The sequence below is a fragment of the Lampetra planeri genome, chromosome 45 (genome assembly GCF_965212315.1).
Source record: "Lampetra planeri chromosome 45, kcLamPlan1.2.h2, whole genome shotgun sequence".
Classification (NCBI taxonomy): domain Eukaryota; kingdom Metazoa; phylum Chordata; class Hyperoartia; order Petromyzontiformes; family Petromyzontidae; genus Lampetra; species Lampetra planeri.
In genome coordinates, this window is record NC_136151.1 from 6644511 (window position 1) to 6661390 (window position 16880).

General features: G+C 45.1%; 1 protein-coding gene and 1 long non-coding RNA gene across 2 annotated transcripts in view; one reads left to right on the plus strand and one right to left on the minus strand.

Annotated features, from left to right (window-relative positions):
• Positions 1-1154: 1154 nt before the first annotated feature.
• The window catches only part of LOC144733077 (E3 ubiquitin-protein ligase TRIM11-like), a 35022-nt gene continuing 19296 nt past the window's right edge, over positions 1155-16880 (minus strand). Inside the window, exons 3-6 of the mRNA XM_078614816.1 lie at positions 16563-16796; positions 15634-15656; positions 14821-14921; positions 1155-1855 (exon numbers count right to left, since the gene is read on the minus strand). Of these exons, the coding sequence (XP_078470942.1) occupies positions 1470-1855; positions 14821-14921; positions 15634-15656; positions 16563-16796 (744 nt within the window). The 3' untranslated portion in view covers positions 1155-1469. The remainder of the gene's footprint in view (positions 1856-14820; positions 14922-15633; positions 15657-16562; positions 16797-16880) is intronic.
• On the plus strand, positions 2809-14247 carry LOC144733089 (uncharacterized). Its single transcript, XR_013588307.1, has 2 exons — positions 2809-2953; positions 13811-14247. It is a non-coding gene; the product is annotated as an uncharacterized LOC144733089 (long non-coding RNA).

Below are 16880 nucleotides of genomic sequence, written 5' to 3' on the forward strand. Positions count from 1 at the left end.
ACCCCGTAGCGTCACGTGACGCGTGTTCCCAGCACGCCCGCGGTGGAGCTCCGCCCTCTCGGCGTTGAGCGCCACGCGGCGCGCGGTGCGAGGGACGATGACGTCAGAGAGAAGCTTGGCTCCCCCCGCCCTCCCCCACCAGTGCGCTAACCACTGCACCACCGCTCCACCCCACACTACGCACATGCCCCTCTATACACTAAAGACAAAGATACCCCGTGTAGCCTTAACAGACTGTTGGGGCAAGTGCTGTTAGTAGCGAGTAGCAACTATGAAGACCGGTACTGTGACACACGAGGGAGTGGGTAGGCAGCACCACGCCCAGAAATACACAAAGACACGCACAGACACAGTAACAAAGACACAAACAATAACAAAGACACACAAAGACAAAGATGCGCAAAGACACAGTAACAAAGACACAGTAACAAAGACATACAAAGGAATACACACCAACCCACTTACCCGAAGACAAAGATCCCCCGCATAGCTTTCAAATACTTTTGAGTTAAGTGCTGTTAGTGAGTTTCACCTATGAAGGCCATCCTGGGAGTGACCCGCCTTTGTATTCCCAGGGGTAATGTTTACTCATCGCACCAGGTAGTCATTTGAGGCTGAGTCGACCTAGGGGAGACCCAAGACCGATTCATATAATCGCTTTTAATGGTGTTGGTAAACCGGTCATGATCCTCCCCTAGGTCGACTCAGCCTCAAATGAGTTCCTGGTACGGTGTGTAAACATCACCACTGGGGAGACAAAGGCGGCCGGGCGTGGTGTTGCCCAACCACCCCCTAGTGTGTTGTGCCGGCCTTCATAGGGGCCGTCCATAAATGACGTCACGCGATTTTTGACCCCCCCCCCCACTTCGTCACACGGCGTTACAAAAAGTCAGAGCCCCCCCTCAAATATGACGTCACAAAGCTCTGCCCCCACCACCCCAAGAAAATAAAACATGCCTCAGATAGCTTTAAACTATTGTCATTGTAGTGCATATTTAATGTGGCGCTGCACTCTGATGTTGTAGGAGAAAACATTCATCAAAAAGTCTAATTAAGTAGAACGTGTTGTCTATATTTTAGTTGCGCATTTTGACGTGACGTCACATTTCTCAACCCCCCCCCCCATCGTCACAAATGTCTAACCCCCCCCCCCCCCAGGTACGTGACGTCATTTATGGACGGCCCCATAGGTGCTCGCTGACAGCACTTGCCCCAACAGCCTGTGAAGGCTGCACGAGGGATCTGTGTCTTTGTGTGCGTGAGTCTGTGCGTTGTGCCCGTTTCTCTGCGCTGCTCACACTCCGTGCTCTCAGGACACACGACTCAGATCCAGAATCCTCACTGAGTTACCAACACCACCCACATACAGTGCGGGGTAGAGCGGTTGACTAAACGAGTGGTGGACGGAGTGCAGCAGCTCCATGGAGTCGGCGCGGTAAAACGACAGCAGCCCCGCCTCCCAGTGCAGGTCACCCGACTCTCCGGGGAGGATCCCTCACCGGCACTGAGGTCCGTACACCACCATGCCACACTGAGCAGCTGTTGTTATTTTTATATAAAACCCAGGATGAGTCGTTCTGTCCCAGCTTGCACTTGTTACCACTCCCTTTCCGTGCGATCGTCCCGTACGCGACTCCAATCTGACAGAACCTCGCCACAACCCCCAGGTCCACCTCCCAGTAGTGCTGACCCGACGAGAAGCGCTCGGAGCACAGGGCTTGTGGCAAGCCATTAAAGCGGTGTGGGTGATCGGGGCGACCCTGGGAAACAGTGGTCCACGTCACCGTCCTGAGGTCCGAGGAAATCTGGAGGACGTTGTTGGCTGAGTTTGGGTCCACAGTCGGTGAGCGTCCGTCTGCAGTAACGATAATCACAGTAGACGTGTAACAACAGCACAACTATAACAACAGCACTCGTGCACTAACACGCACGTACACTGCAATAGAGCAATTCATAATGAGCATTGTTATACAACGTTGTAATGCGTAGCTATCGGTGTGATGACATGTAACGCGCACTTTGTTAATCGACTGCTGGATGAGGGCCCTCCCTACGCCGTGCGGGTCGCGGGGGATATTTGACCATACTTCACCACGCCGGTCACCGCGCGTTGGCGAAGGAAGGCGGCGCGGCTGGCGAGAGCACAGAAGTACAGTACAGCGGTGCGTTTGTCTGCCCCGTCATCGACATTTTTTAAAGTCGAGCTTCAGTTCAATATTCACTGTGTAATAGATGTAAAACATGTGATGATACCATCAAAATGTGAACTGCTCTATATATTCTAATGCAAGGCTGAAAACTTAATATATATTAATTGCTTCCAACATGTATTTGTTAAAACGTTTAATTGAAATAGAACGATTAAAACATAGAACAATGGTTAAGTTTTTTCGGTAAAGTCACGTAGGTAAAATAATAATAATAAAATAAAGTGATACAGTAAATTTAGCTGTGACGGTCCCACCTGAAGACGGAGACTTGTGTTGCCTCCGAAACGTCGTGATTTAATTGAGTTATTTTCATTTATTATTATTTTTTTTACCTACGCGACTTTACCGAAAAAACCCTAAGAGTATGAATCCTTGCAGTCACGAAAGCTTCAAATCTACAATTAATTGTTAAGTTAAAACAATAAAGTTCTAATAATAAAAAATAAAACATTCCAATAAGAAAGTAATAGGACTTTTAAAAAATCGCAGCCTTTGCGATTTGCTAATCGCATTGTTTCAAATTGCGACTTCGATTTGAAATCGATTCATCGTTCAGCCCCACTGTGCGGGAGTGTCCGTGGGAGGCAGTGAATCACAGCAGCAGCAGCGTGGATATCAACACCGCCGCAGCGTCTCTCTGTGTGTGTACAACAAACACAAACATCTCCCGTGTGTCACCTTTCACAGACTGTAGGGGCAAGTGGTGTTGGTGAGCACCTGTGAAGGCCGACACGGCACACGAGGTGGGTGTGATAGTGTAGTGATGTACACTCGTGTGTGTGTGATAGTGTAGTGATGTACACTCGTGTGTGTGTGATAGTGTAGTGATGTACACTCATGTGTGTGACAGTGTAGTGATGTACACTCGTGTGTGTGTGATAGTGTAGTGATGTACACTCGTGTGTGTGTGATAGTGTAGTGATGTACACTCGTGTGTGTGACAGTGTAGTGATGTACACTCGTGTGTGTGTGATAGTGTAGTGATGTACACTCGTGTGTGTGTGATAGTGTAGTGATGTACACTCGTGTGTGTGATAGTGTAGTGATGTACACTCGTGTGTGTGTGATAGTGTAGTGATGTACACTCGTGTGTGTGTGATAGTGTAGTGATGTACACTGTGTGTGTGATAGTGTAGTGATGTACACTCGTGTGTGTGTGTGATAGTGTAGTGATGTACACTCATGTGTGATAGTGTAGTGATGTACACTCGTGTGTGTGACAGTGTAGTGATGTACACTCGTGTGTGTGTGATAGTGTAGTGATGTACACTCGTGTGTGTGTGTGTGTGATGGTGTAGTGATGTACACTCGTGTGTGTGACAGTGTAGTGATGTACACTCGTGTGTGTGACAGTGTAGTGATGTACACTCGTGTGTGTGACAGTGTAGTGATGTACACTCGTGTGTGTGATAGTGTAGTGATGTACACTGGTGTGTGTGATAGTGTAGTGATGTACACTGTGTGTGTGATAGTGTAGTGATGTACACTCGTGTGTGTGACAGTGTAGTGATGTACACTCGTGTGTGTGACAGTGTAGTGATGTACACTCGTGTGTGTGATAGTGTAGTGATGTACACTGTGTGTGTGATAGTGTAGTGATGTACACTCGTGTGTGTGTGTGATAGTGTAGTGATGTACACTCGTGTGTGTGTGATAGTGTAGTGATGTACACTCGTGTGTGTGTGTGATAGTGTAGTGATGTACACTCGTGTGTGTGTGTGATAGTGTAGTGATGCACACTCGTGTGTGTGTGATAGTGTAGTGATGCACACTCGTGTGTGTGTGATAGTGTAGTGATGTACACTCGTGTGTGTGTGAGTGTAGTGATGTACACTCGTGTGTGTGTGATAGTGTGGTGATGTACACTGTGTGTGTGTGATAGTGTAATGATGTACACTCGTGTGTGTGTGTGATAGTGTAGTGATGTACACTCGTGTGTGTGTGTGTGTGTGATAGTGTAGTGATGTACACTCGTGTGTGTGTGAGTGTAGTGATGTACACTCGTGTGTGTGTGTGATAGTGTAGTGATGTACACTCGTGTGTGTGTGATAGTGTAGTGATGTACACTCGTGTGTGTGTGTGTGATAGTGTAGTGATGTACACTCGTGTGTGTGTGTGTGATAGTGTAGTGATGTACACTCGTGTGTGTGTGTGATAGTGTAGTGATGTACACTCGTGTGTGTGTGTGTGATAGTGTAGTGATGTACACTCGTGTGTGTGTGTGATAGTGTAGTGATGTACACTCGTGTGTGTGTGTGATAGTGTAGTGATGTACACTCGTGTGTGTGTGTGATAGTGTAGTGATGTACACTCGTGTGTGTGTGATAGTGTAGTGATGTACACTCGTGTGTGTGTGATGGTGTAGTGATGTATACTGTGAGTGTGTGATAGTGTAGTAATGTACACGTGTGTGTGTGTGTGTGTCATAGTGTAGTGATGTACACTCGTGTGTGTGTGATAGTGTGGTGATGTACACTCGGTGTGTGTGATAGTGTAGTGATGTACACTCGTGTGTGTGTGATAGTGTAGTGATGTACACTCGTGTGTGTGTGATAGTGTAGTGATGTACACTCGTGTGTGTGTGATAGTGTAGTGATGTAAACTCGTGTGTGTGTGTGATAGTGTAGTGATGTAAACTCGTGTGTGTGTGTGATAGTGTAGTGATGTACACTGTGTGTGTGTGTGATAGTGTAGTGATGCACACTCGTGTGTGTGTGATAGTGTAGTGATGTACACTGTGTGTGTGTGATAGTGTGGTGATGTACACTCGTGTGTGTGTGTGATAGTGTAGTGATGTACACTCGTGTGTGTGTGATAGTGTGGTGATGTACACTCGTGTGTGTGTGTGTGATAGTGTAGTGATGTACACTCGTGTGTGTGTGATAATGTAGTGATGTACACTCGTGTGTGTGTGATAGTGTAGTGATGTACACTCGTGTGTGTGTGATAGTGTAGTGATGTACACTCGTGTGTGTGTGATAATGTAGTGACGTACACTCGTGTGTCTGTGTGATGGTGTAGTGATGTACACTCGTGTGTGTGTGATAGTGTAGTGATGTACACTCGTGTGTGTGTGATAGTGTAGTGATGTACACTGTGTGTGTGTGATAGTGTAGTGATGTACACTCGTGTGTGTGTGTGTGTGATAGTGTAGTGATGTACACTCGTGTGTGTGTGTGATAGTTTAGTGATGTACACTCGTGTGTGTGTGTGATAGTGTAGTGATGTACACTCGTGTGTGTGTGATAGTGTGGTGATGTACACTCGTGTGTGTGTGATAGTGTAGTGATGTACACTCGTGTGTGTGATAGTGTAGTGATGTACACTCGTGTGTGTGATAGTGTAGTGATGTACACTCGTGTGTGTGATAGTGTAGTGATGTACACTCGTGTGTGTGTGTGATAGTGTAGTGATGTACACTCGTGTGTGTGTGATGGTGTAGTGATGTACACTCGTGTGTGTGTGTGTGATAGTGTAGTGATGTACACTGTGTGTGTGTGTGTGATAGTGTAGTGATGTACACTGTGTGTGTGTGATAGTGTAGTGATGTACACTCGTGTGTGTGTGTGATAGTGTAGTGATGTACACTCGTGTGTGTGTGATAGTGTAGTGATGTACACTCGTGTGTGTGTGATAGTGTAGTGATGTACACTCGTGTGTGTGTTAGTGTATTGATGTACACTCGTGTGTGTGTAATAGTGTAGTGATGTACACTCGTGTGTGTGTGTGTGTGATAGTGTAGTGATGTACACTCGTGTGTGTGTGTGATAGTGTAGTGATGTACACTCGTGTGTGTGTGTGATAGTGTAGTGATGTACATTCGTGTGTGTGTGAGATAGTGTAGTGATGTACACTCGTGTGTGTGTGTGTGTGATAGTGTGGTGATGTACACTCGTGTGTGTGTGTGTGATAGTGTAGTGATGTACACTCGTGTGTGTGTGTGATAGTGTAGTGATGTACACTCCTGTGTGTGTGTGATAGTGTAGTGATGTACACTCGTGTGTGTGATAGTGTAGTGATGTACACTCGTGTGTGTGTGTGATAGTGTAGTGATGTAAACTTGTGTGTGTGTGTGTGATAGTGTAGTGATGTACACTTGTGTGTGTGTGATAGTGTAGTGATGTACACTGTGTGTGTGATAGTGTAGTGATGTACACTCGTGTGTGTGTGATAGTGTAGTGATGTACACTCGTGTGTGTGATAGTGTGGTGATGTACACTCGTGTGTGTGTGATAGTGTAGTGATGTACACTCGTGTGTGTGTGTGATAGTGTAGTGATGTACACTCGTGTGTGTGTGTGATAGTGTAGTGATGTACACTCGTGTGTGTGTGTCATAGTGTAGTGATGTACACTCGTGTGTGTGTGTGTGTGTGTGATTGTGTAGTGATGTACACTCGTGTGTGTGTGATAGTGTAGTGATGTACACTCGTGTGTGTGTGATAGTGTAGTGATGTACACTCGTGTGTGTGTGATAGTGTAGTGATGTACACTCGTGTGTGTGTGTGTGATAGTGTAGTGATGTACACTCGTGTGTGTGTGATAGTGTAGTGATGTACACTCGTTTGTGTGTGTGATAGTGTAGTGATGTAAACTCGTGTGTGTGATAGTGTAGTGATGTACACTCGTGTGTGTGATAGTATAGTGATGTACACTCGTTTGTGTGTGTGTGATAGTGTAGTGATGTACACTCATGTGTGTGTGTGTGTGATAGTGTAGTGATGTACACTCGTGTGTGTGTGATAGTGTAGTGATGTACACTCGTGTGTGTGTGTGTGTGATAGTGTAGTGATGTACACTCGTGTGTGTGTGTGTGTGTGTGATAGTGTAGTGATGTACACTCGTGTGTGTGTGTGTGTGATAGTGTAGTGATGTACACTCTGTGTGTGATAGTGTAGTGATGTACAGTCGTGATGGTGTAGTGATGTACACTCGTGTGTGTGTGTGATAGTGTAGTGATGTACACTCGTGTGTGTGTGTGATAGTGTAGTGATGTACACTCGTGTGTGTGTGTGTGATAGTGTAGTGATGTACACTCGTGTGTATGTGTGATAGTGTAGTGATGTACACTCGTGTGTGTGTGTGACAGTGTAGTGATGTACACTCGTGTGTGTGTGTGATAGTGTAGTGATGTACACTGTGTGTGATAGTGTAGTGATGTACACTCGTGTGTGTGTGTGATAGTGTAGTGATGTACACTCGTGTGTGTGTGTGTGTGACAGTGTAGTGATGTACACTCGTGTGTGTGTGATAGTGTAGTGATGGACACTCATGTGTGTGTGATAGTGTAGTGATGGACACTCGTGTGTGTGTGATAGTGTAGTGATGTACACTCGTGTGTGTGTGTGTGTGTGACAGTGTAGTGATGTACACTCGTGTGTGTGTGATAGTGTAGTGATGTACACTCGTGTGTGTGTGATAGTGTAGTGATGTACACTCGTGTGTGTGATAGTGTAGTGATGGACACTCATGTGTGTGTGATAGTGTAGTGATGGACACTCGTGTGTGTGTGATAGTGTAGTGATGTACACTCGTGTGTGTGATAGTGTAGTGATGGACACTCATGTGTGTGTGATAGTTTAGTGATGGACACTCGTGTGTGTGTGATAGTGTAGTGATGTACACTCGTGTGTGTGTGTGACAGTGTAGTGATGTACACTCGTGTGTGTGACAGTGTAGTGATGCACACTCGTGTGTGTGTGTGATAGTGTAGTGATGTACACTCGTGTGTGTGTGTGATAGTGTAGTGATATACACTCGTGTGTGTGTGATAGTGTAGTGATGTACACTCGTGTGTGTGTGTGATAGTGTAGTGATGTACACTGGTGTGTGTGTGATAGTGTAGTGATGTACACTCGTGTGTGTGTGTGATAGTGTAGTGATGTACACTCGTGTGTGTGTGTGATAGTGTAGTGATGTACACTCGTGTGTGTGTGATAGTGTAGTGATGTACACGCGTGTGTGTGTGTGTGATTGTGTAGTGATGTACACTCGTGTGTGTGTGTGTTAGTGTAGTGATGTACACTCGTGTGGTGTGTGTGATAGTGTGGTGATGTACACTCGTGTGTGTGTGTGTGTGATAGTGTAGTGATGTACACTCGTGTGTGTGTGATAGTGTAGTGATGTACACTCGTGTGTGTGTTAGTGTATTGATGTACACTCGTGTGTGTGTAATAGTGTAGTGATGTACACTCGTGTGTGTGTGTGTGTGATAGTGTAGTGATGTACACTCGTGTGTGTGTGTGATAGTGTAGTGATGTACACTCGTGTGTGTGTGTGATAGTGTAGTGATGTACATTCGTGTGTGTGTGAGATAGTGTAGTGATGTACACTCGTGTGTGTGTGTGTGTGATAGTGTGGTGATGTACACTCGTGTGTGTGTGTGTGATAGTGTAGTGATGTACACTCGTGTGTGTGTGTGATAGTGTAGTGATGTACACTCCTGTGTGTGTGTGATAGTGTAGTGATGTACACTCGTGTGTGTGATAGTGTAGTGATGTACACTCGTGTGTGTGTGTGATAGTGTAGTGATGTAAACTTGTGTGTGTGTGTGTGATAGTGTAGTGATGTACACTTGTGTGTGTGTGTGATAGTGTAGTGATGTACACTGTGTGTGTGATAGTGTAGTGATGTACACTCGTGTGTGTGTGATAGTGTAGTGATGTACACTCGTGTGTGTGATAGTGTGGTGATGTACACTCGTGTGTGTGTGATAGTGTAGTGATGTACACTCGTGTGTGTGTGTGATAGTGTAGTGATGTACACTCGTGTGTGTGTGTGATAGTGTAGTGATGTACACTCGTGTGTGTGTGTCATAGTGTAGTGATGTACACTCGTGTGTGTGTGTGTGTGTGTGTGATTGTGTAGTGATGTACACTCGTGTGTGTGTGATAGTGTAGTGATGTACACTCGTGTGTGTGTGATAGTGTAGTGATGTACACTCGTGTGTGTGTGTGATAGTGTAGTGATGTACACTCGTGTGTGTGTGTGTGTGATAGTGTAGTGATGTACACTCGTGTGTGTGTGATAGTGTAGTGATGTACACTCGTTTGTGTGTGTGATAGTGTAGTGATGTAAACTCGTGTGTGTGATAGTGTAGTGATGTACACTCGTGTGTGTGATAGTATAGTGATGTACACTCGTTTGTGTGTGTGTGATAGTGTAGTGATGTACACTCGTGTGTGTGTGTGTGTGTGATAGTGTAGTGATGTACACTCGTATGTGTGTGATAGTGTAGTGATGTACACTCGTGTGTGTGTGTGTGTGATAGTGTAGTGATGTACACTCGTGTGTGTGTGTGTGTGTGATAGTGTAGTGATGTACACTCGTGTGTGTGTGTGTGTGTGATAGTGTAGTGATGTACACTCTGTGTGTGATAGTGTAGTGATGTACAGTCGTGATGGTGTAGTGATGTACACTCGTGTGTGTGTGTGATAGTGTAGTGATGTACACTCGTGTGTGTGTGTGATAGTGTAGTGATGTACACTCGTGTGTGTGTGTGTGATAGTGTAGTGATGTACACTCGTGTGTATGTGTGATAGTGTAGTGATGTACACTCGTGTGTGTGTGACAGTGTAGTGATGTACACTCGTGTGTGTGTGTGATAGTGTAGTGATGTACACTGTGTGTGATAGTGTAGTGATGTACACTCGTGTGTGTGTGTGATAGTGTAGTGATGTACACTCGTGTGTGTGTGTGTGTGTGACAGTGTAGTGATGTACACTCGTGTGTGTGTGATAGTGTAGTGATGGACACTCATGTGTGTGTGATAGTGTAGTGATGGACACTCGTGTGTGTGTGATAGTGTAGTGATGTACACTCGTGTGTGTGTGTGTGTGTGACAGTGTAGTGATGTACACTCGTGTGTGTGTGATAGTGTAGTGATGTACACTCGTGTGTGTGTGATAGTGTAGTGATGTACACTCGTGTGTGTGATAGTGTAGTGATGGACACTCATGTGTGTGTGATAGTGTAGTGATGGACACTCGTGTGTGTGTGATAGTGTAGTGATGTACACTCGTGTGTGTGACAGTGTAGTGATGCACACTCGTGTGTGTGTGTGATAGTGTAGTGATGTACACTCGTGTGTGTGTGTGATAGTGTAGTGATGTACACTCGTGTGTGTGTGATAGTGTAGTGATGTACACTCGTGTGTGTGTGTGATAGTGTAGTGATGTACACTGGTGTGTGTGTGATAGTGTAGTGATGTACACTCGTGTGTGTGTGTGATAGTGTAGTGATGTACACTCGTGTGTGTGTGTGATAGTGTAGTGATGTACACTCGTGTGTGTGTGATAGTGTAGTGATGTACACGCGTGTGTGTGTGTGTGATTGTGTAGTGATGTACACTCGTGTGTGTGTGTGTTAGTGTAGTGATGTACACTCGTGTGGTGTGTGTGATAGTGTGGTGATGTACACTCGCGTGTGTGTGTGTGATAGTGTAGTGATGTTCACTCGTGTGTGTGATAGTGCAGTGATGTACACTTGTGTGTGTGTGAGATGGTGTAGTGATGTACACTCGTGTGTGTGTGTGTGTGTGATAGTGTAGTGATGTACACTCGTGTGTGTGTGATAGGGTAGTGATGTACACTCGTGTGTGTGTGTGTGTGATGGTGTAGTGATGTACACTCGTGTGTGTGTGTGATAGTGTAGTGATGTACACTCGTGTGTGTGTGTGATAGTGTAGTGATGTACACTCGTGTGTGTGTGTGTGATAGTGTAGTGATGTACACTCGTGTGTATGTGTGTGATAGTGTAATGATGTACACTCGCGTGTGTGTGTGTGTGATAGTGTAGTGATGTTCACTCGTGTGTATGATAGTGTATTGATGTACACTCGTGTGTATGTGTGTGATAGTGTAATGATGTACACTCGTGTGTGTGATAATGTAGTGATGTACACTCGTGTGTGTGATAGTAGTGATGTGCACTCGTGTGTGTGTGTGTGTGTGATAGTGTAGTGATGTACACTGTGTGTGTGATAGTGTCGTGATGATAAACATCTTAATATTAACACAGAATCCTATAGGTGCCTTTGATTCTGAGAGAGTTTCAGGCATTAACAATAAACCCCAATAATCTTTAAGGTGTCTTGAGTCTGGATCTCCCAGCCTCAAGATAAGCTACGAATGGACTCATCTGTTACATTGGAATGGACACTTCGCCCATTCCTTATTCATCATTTTAAAATGAATCAGAATGTTCACGATTTTTACTGAGAGGCTCTCAGGGAATGGATTGTTTGCTCCGCTGCAAGTTTCCTCCCACTACTCACCCATGGACACGACGGTCAATGGTACAGTGTATAATAACAAATAGTATAACATTTATATGCTTAATACAATGTACAAAGTAATATATAGTATCGTAATTGTATAGTGAATATATAGCAGTGTGATACACATTAGGGTGGGTAGAATAATACATAGTGTTATATTAAAAAGTATAAGGTATAGGGTGGTTTATAGCAATACAGTATATAATTTAATGTTGGGTTTGTCTATGGCAGTATATAGTACGGTGTAGACTCGTGTGATGTAAGAGAATAAAGTTTCGATGGAAGCATATTATATAATTTTTACGACGTAGAATTGTAATGTATTACTTACTGTTAGTAACTCAGCTTATTGTAGAGTATAGTTAGTATACTGATTATACTATGTAGTTTATACTTTAGTTGTTTACGTGTTGGTTTTAGTTACTGCAGCTACATACTATTAACACTCCTTCCCTTTATTAATGCTACCCCTATCCCCTCCCTTTGATGCTGCTAATCCTGCATAATGCACGGGCATAATAAGTACTATTCACATACCTGCATTTCCCATATCCCCTCCCTTTGATGCTGCTCGTCCTGCATAATGCACAGGCATATGTAGTACTAATCACATTCCTGCATTTCCCATAAATATGCTACATTCCTCTTGATATGCAAATTCCTTTGTCAAGGCGCCCAGCTTATATATATGCTCCAAGCTCATGTGCTGTTTCATTCAGATGCTGTCGCCTCGACAGACCTGGTTTTCACCTGAGGACGGCTGCTTGCGTTGTGGCCGAAACGTCGTGAGAATTATTTTATTATGTTTTATTTTTATTATTTTATTACTTCCCTTCTACGTGACTTTACCGAAAGAACCAAGAAGAAGGCTCTCATCCCTTATCAATTTCTCGTGTAATGAGCAAGTGTGGGGGAGAGCAGGTGGGAGTGCTATTGGACATCTCAACTTGAAAATGACAAGCAGCAAAGCGTGTTTCCAATCAGGGAAAGTTTTCAATCAGTGCAGTGGCACCTATTGTGTTAAATTGTTCAGATCCATGAACACCGACAAATTCTGACAAATCTTCCGATAAGCACAGTTGGCTCAGTATTTTGCAAAAGAATTTCAACATATATACACACACATACATAGTGACTGACAGACACCCAGCCGCATATAGACCGGCAGAGACTCATAGATTAGCACGGTTGGCTACGTACGGTGCAAAATAAGTTCAACATGCATACATATGTAGAGGAGTAGTATGGAGACGTGACGTCATGCGCGCGGTGAGGCGCGATGATGTCATGTCACCTCGGGGTACTCAAGGGGGATCGGGTGAGGAAAGCGGGGTCGTTGTTGGAGCCCGGGATGGAGAGTGTCTGAAGAGATAGCCAGGGGTAGAGCTGAGAGAAGTCTGCAAGAGCCGGCTAGGTTTATGTGGAGTGCTGCTCTCCTCGGTCGGGCAGTGTTGGTTGAGCCCCCGTCCCAACTCGAGTGAGAGAGCCAAGAGATAGCCAAGGCTAGCAGCAGATAGAGCCAGAGGTCCGCGTGAAGGGCCGAGTGTAGGGACACCTACCTCTGGTGTGTAGTGTTAACCCCTTGTGTTAATAAACTGGCGTAAGCCCTTACTAGCAATTCTGCCTCCCGAGTCTTCATACACCACACAACACATACAAATGACATTTAACAAAAGCTGAAAAGTGCGCAAATAAGGATAGAGAAGTACACACTTGTAATATAACTGACAGACAGAAACAGGAGCCCGTGCAATAGGGAACACATGCAAATTAGATAGTATAATATAAGCTACTAAGAAAACTACGTAAAAAAACTTGCATTCATCAATAAGATTACCTTAAAAGTAAAAAAATAGTAGTGAACGTGTATAAATGCGTGTGCTCTGATTAATCTGTTGAGATGTTTTGTTATTTGTGATTGTGCACCAATGCCGACGCAGCGCCAGCATCACCAAACCATTTGGTAAGTAAAAAAAAAGTAGGGGCGCTAGAGAATGGCTTGATGCCGACATCACAAAAGATTAGTGCCCGAAAGATGTGGTCACTACTTGAGCATATTGGCACTACTGATAACAAGAGGAAAGTGGAAACAAATTACGAAATATGCAGTGGACACCTACTTCGGGAGACTCACAGATCCAGAGATGTATGGAGAGCTATCGATACTCCTTGAGACTCGGTAGAGATCAATAGGGATTCATAGAGACTCATAGAGGAAGACATAACACAGAATGAGAAAAGAGATTGGTGCCAGAAAGATGTGGCACTACTTGAGAATATTGGCACAAGACAGAGGAAAGTGGAAACAAATTACGGAATATGCAGTGGACACCGACTACGGGCTCTCTGCCCATGGATCGTGATGATGATGGTGAGGAGTGCTCAGGCGGGACACATCGTCATAATGGACGGAGTCTGGTGGTCGACACTAATGATGGAGCGGCAGCCAATGGTGAGTGCTCGCCCGAGATATGGTGCGATGATGTGAGCGCATTAAGCTAAAAGGCACTCTACAAATATAAAATTAGTTAAGGAGTAACTACATCACGACCCGTAGAGGCATTCATCCAGCAGTGGGTAGATCATGAATGATAATGAACAATTCGATGATGTCATTACTCCCGTGCGACAGAAGCTGAGTTGTCTACGTTATTGAGCTCCACTATACCTCCACCACTGATATCGATGCCCTCACCCCTGGTTGAGAGTGAATTGAGTGCCATGAGTTGTGAGGGTTGGATGTGTTGTTCAGTCATTGGAGACTAAGCTAAGGCTATACTCACCACACTTGAGGACATTGGCTATCCTGGGTAGAAGTTATAATTAGGGGATTAAACCCAGGGCCCTGCTATCTGGACGTGGCTGTTTCTACAGCACAGGCCTCCCCTTTACACTGCGATAGGTTTGATGAACTCATTGGGGAATGATGACAATGAATAGGATACCATCTGTCACTAGCAAAAACAAATATGATGTCCTTTAAATCTTCCTGCATTTATTTGTATGTGTGTGTCTATCCTTTGCTCTGTCTCCTTGTCACTGTAGGGGGCACAGGTAGTGCATCGGCCAGTGATATCAGTCAGTTGACCCATGGCACCTGGGTCTCGCCCATGACCTGTCAGCGGGCATTCGACACTTTATGTAGCCTTAACATGCACATAGCATGGCACAAGCGCCGTGGTGACATAACCGCCACATTGTGGCAAATGGCGGTTGTTGTTGTCTCCTTCCATATGTCCGTGTATGACCTCTAATTAGCACGGTTGACTACGTACAGTGGAAAATAAGTTCAACATATGTACATATGTGTCTTGGCCATTTGAATGTGAACTCACACAGAGTAGAGAGCTTGAGCTTCTCAATGACTCTACTCAGCAAGGTCACGTCACCCACAGTCAAGTCACTCGGAAGATTGGGTGGTGGGGAGCGCTCGGTCCTGAACACATGGGGGAGAGAGTGAGAGAGGACTTCACACGTGCGCGTCTAAACACGTAGACAACAAGTAAAGCAGCACTTCTACAGCACAGGGAAGATGAGTGGAATAACATCACTTTAGGCAGAATCTTGCAGGAGGTGGGCCAGGTAATGTTTAAGTTTATTTTGATTTGTAACACGGTTGGTCCCGATTTAGCCAGTTGCCCGGCTATCGTACAAAGGAGATTCATGGTGCGTGAGCACGGCAACAACGAAACAAAAACGTCAACGTTGCAGGGAACGAGTACAGGGTGCTTAAGGAATATTGCACAACTATGGACACAGGAAGATGGATGCGTTTGAAGCACACAATACAATCTATACACAGACGAGGGGAGACAGGGAGAAGACACGGAAACACTTGTGCTCAGCCACAGTGTTGCTAAACTGCAATAATACCCCCCCTTTGACTCTTATACAATGGACTGTGCTACCAAAGGGTACAACTTAGATATACAGCCGTAGAGACCAATAGAAGTAGAGACAAAGACATGGACACAGGAGACACACAAAGATCTAGTACGAGAGGGAGATAGACATGGGGATAGAAACAGCAACACTCGCCGATTCTTTACTGACTTCTTCAAATCCTCGCTTTCAAAAACCCCTCTCCTATTGAAGCATTCACACAGTGAGTAAACCCAGCTTCAGCCTGTGTTCGTGCGCTAAGGTACCTCTCTGTCTTCTTCATATGACCCTGTGGAAGAAAAAAAAGGGACACAGATTGATCAATAATCTATAATAATTTTAACCATAGATAGACAGTGTATTATTGTATTTATGTAAACCACGATGAGAATATGAGCCAGGGCAAGAGCATTCATGGGAGGGTGACCAAAAGAAGGAAATGGCGAGGGAAATGAAAGATACCTTGGAAAATAAACAATTTGATGAAAATCAAAATGTGTTAATGTTTGAAGGTGCACACAGACTCTGTCTTTGTGGGTTAGTCACTTCCTTTGGTATCAGTACATATACTGTAAGTGTATTGATAGCAGGTTTTTCTTCCGATTCCGAACGTGTACGTAGGTGTATGTCATCATAACTAAAATAATTTAACTTTATCAGCACCAAGGCTCCCACAATTTCAATGCAGGAGGGCGTTTGGCACAGTTTGGCCCCCACTATCGCAGAGTGCGGTCGTGTCGCTACCATTCTCTGCAGTGACTACAATGTATTTAAAAACAAAGGCGCTATGCCTCTCTGAATAAATGTTATGCTAACTGCTAGCGTGTTCGAATATTCAACGGTGAACGGGAGTCACGCTGCAACTTGCAGACGTCTGAGAATGGGAAATGGTTAACCACCGTATTGTAGGACACATTTCTCTTTCTCCTTTCCTCACACAAAACGTCCATGAAATTTCCTTGCTTGGTCTCTATTCCCAGGTTCCTATAACCGTGTGTTCGTTTTTATTTGCTGTACTATCGAAGCTGTCAGTATCCAGTCACTTTATGCTCCAATCCTTGGGGCCTGTGCTCAGAAACCGTGGTTGAACACACACAGATATGTTAATATACGTGAACCCTTTAGCCAGGTGTCTCTCTCCTGCCGAGGGCTCTGTCAAACTGGGACACTCACTCAGGCTCCGTGAGCGCTCTACCTGCAGGAACGTGAGCGAGTCCCTTTCCTCCTGCAGAGCGCGCAGGCGCGTAGCTGCTGCCTGGAGCTCGCTGATCTCGCGCTCGTAATGAGCGATGTTCTCCTCGATCCGGGACAGCAGCTCGCACCCCTTCGCGTCCACGCGGTCCAGAGCTGCCCTCTCGTCCTCATCCAGCGTCTCCCTCATGCGGGTGAACTCACCTGTGATGCGAACCTTGGTCTGAGCCATGGAATCCTGCAAGGGGCGTGTGATGGATTTTATCAATTCACTTTTTTTTAGGGCCCTATTACCAGATGGGAGACGGGAGGTAGGTCCACA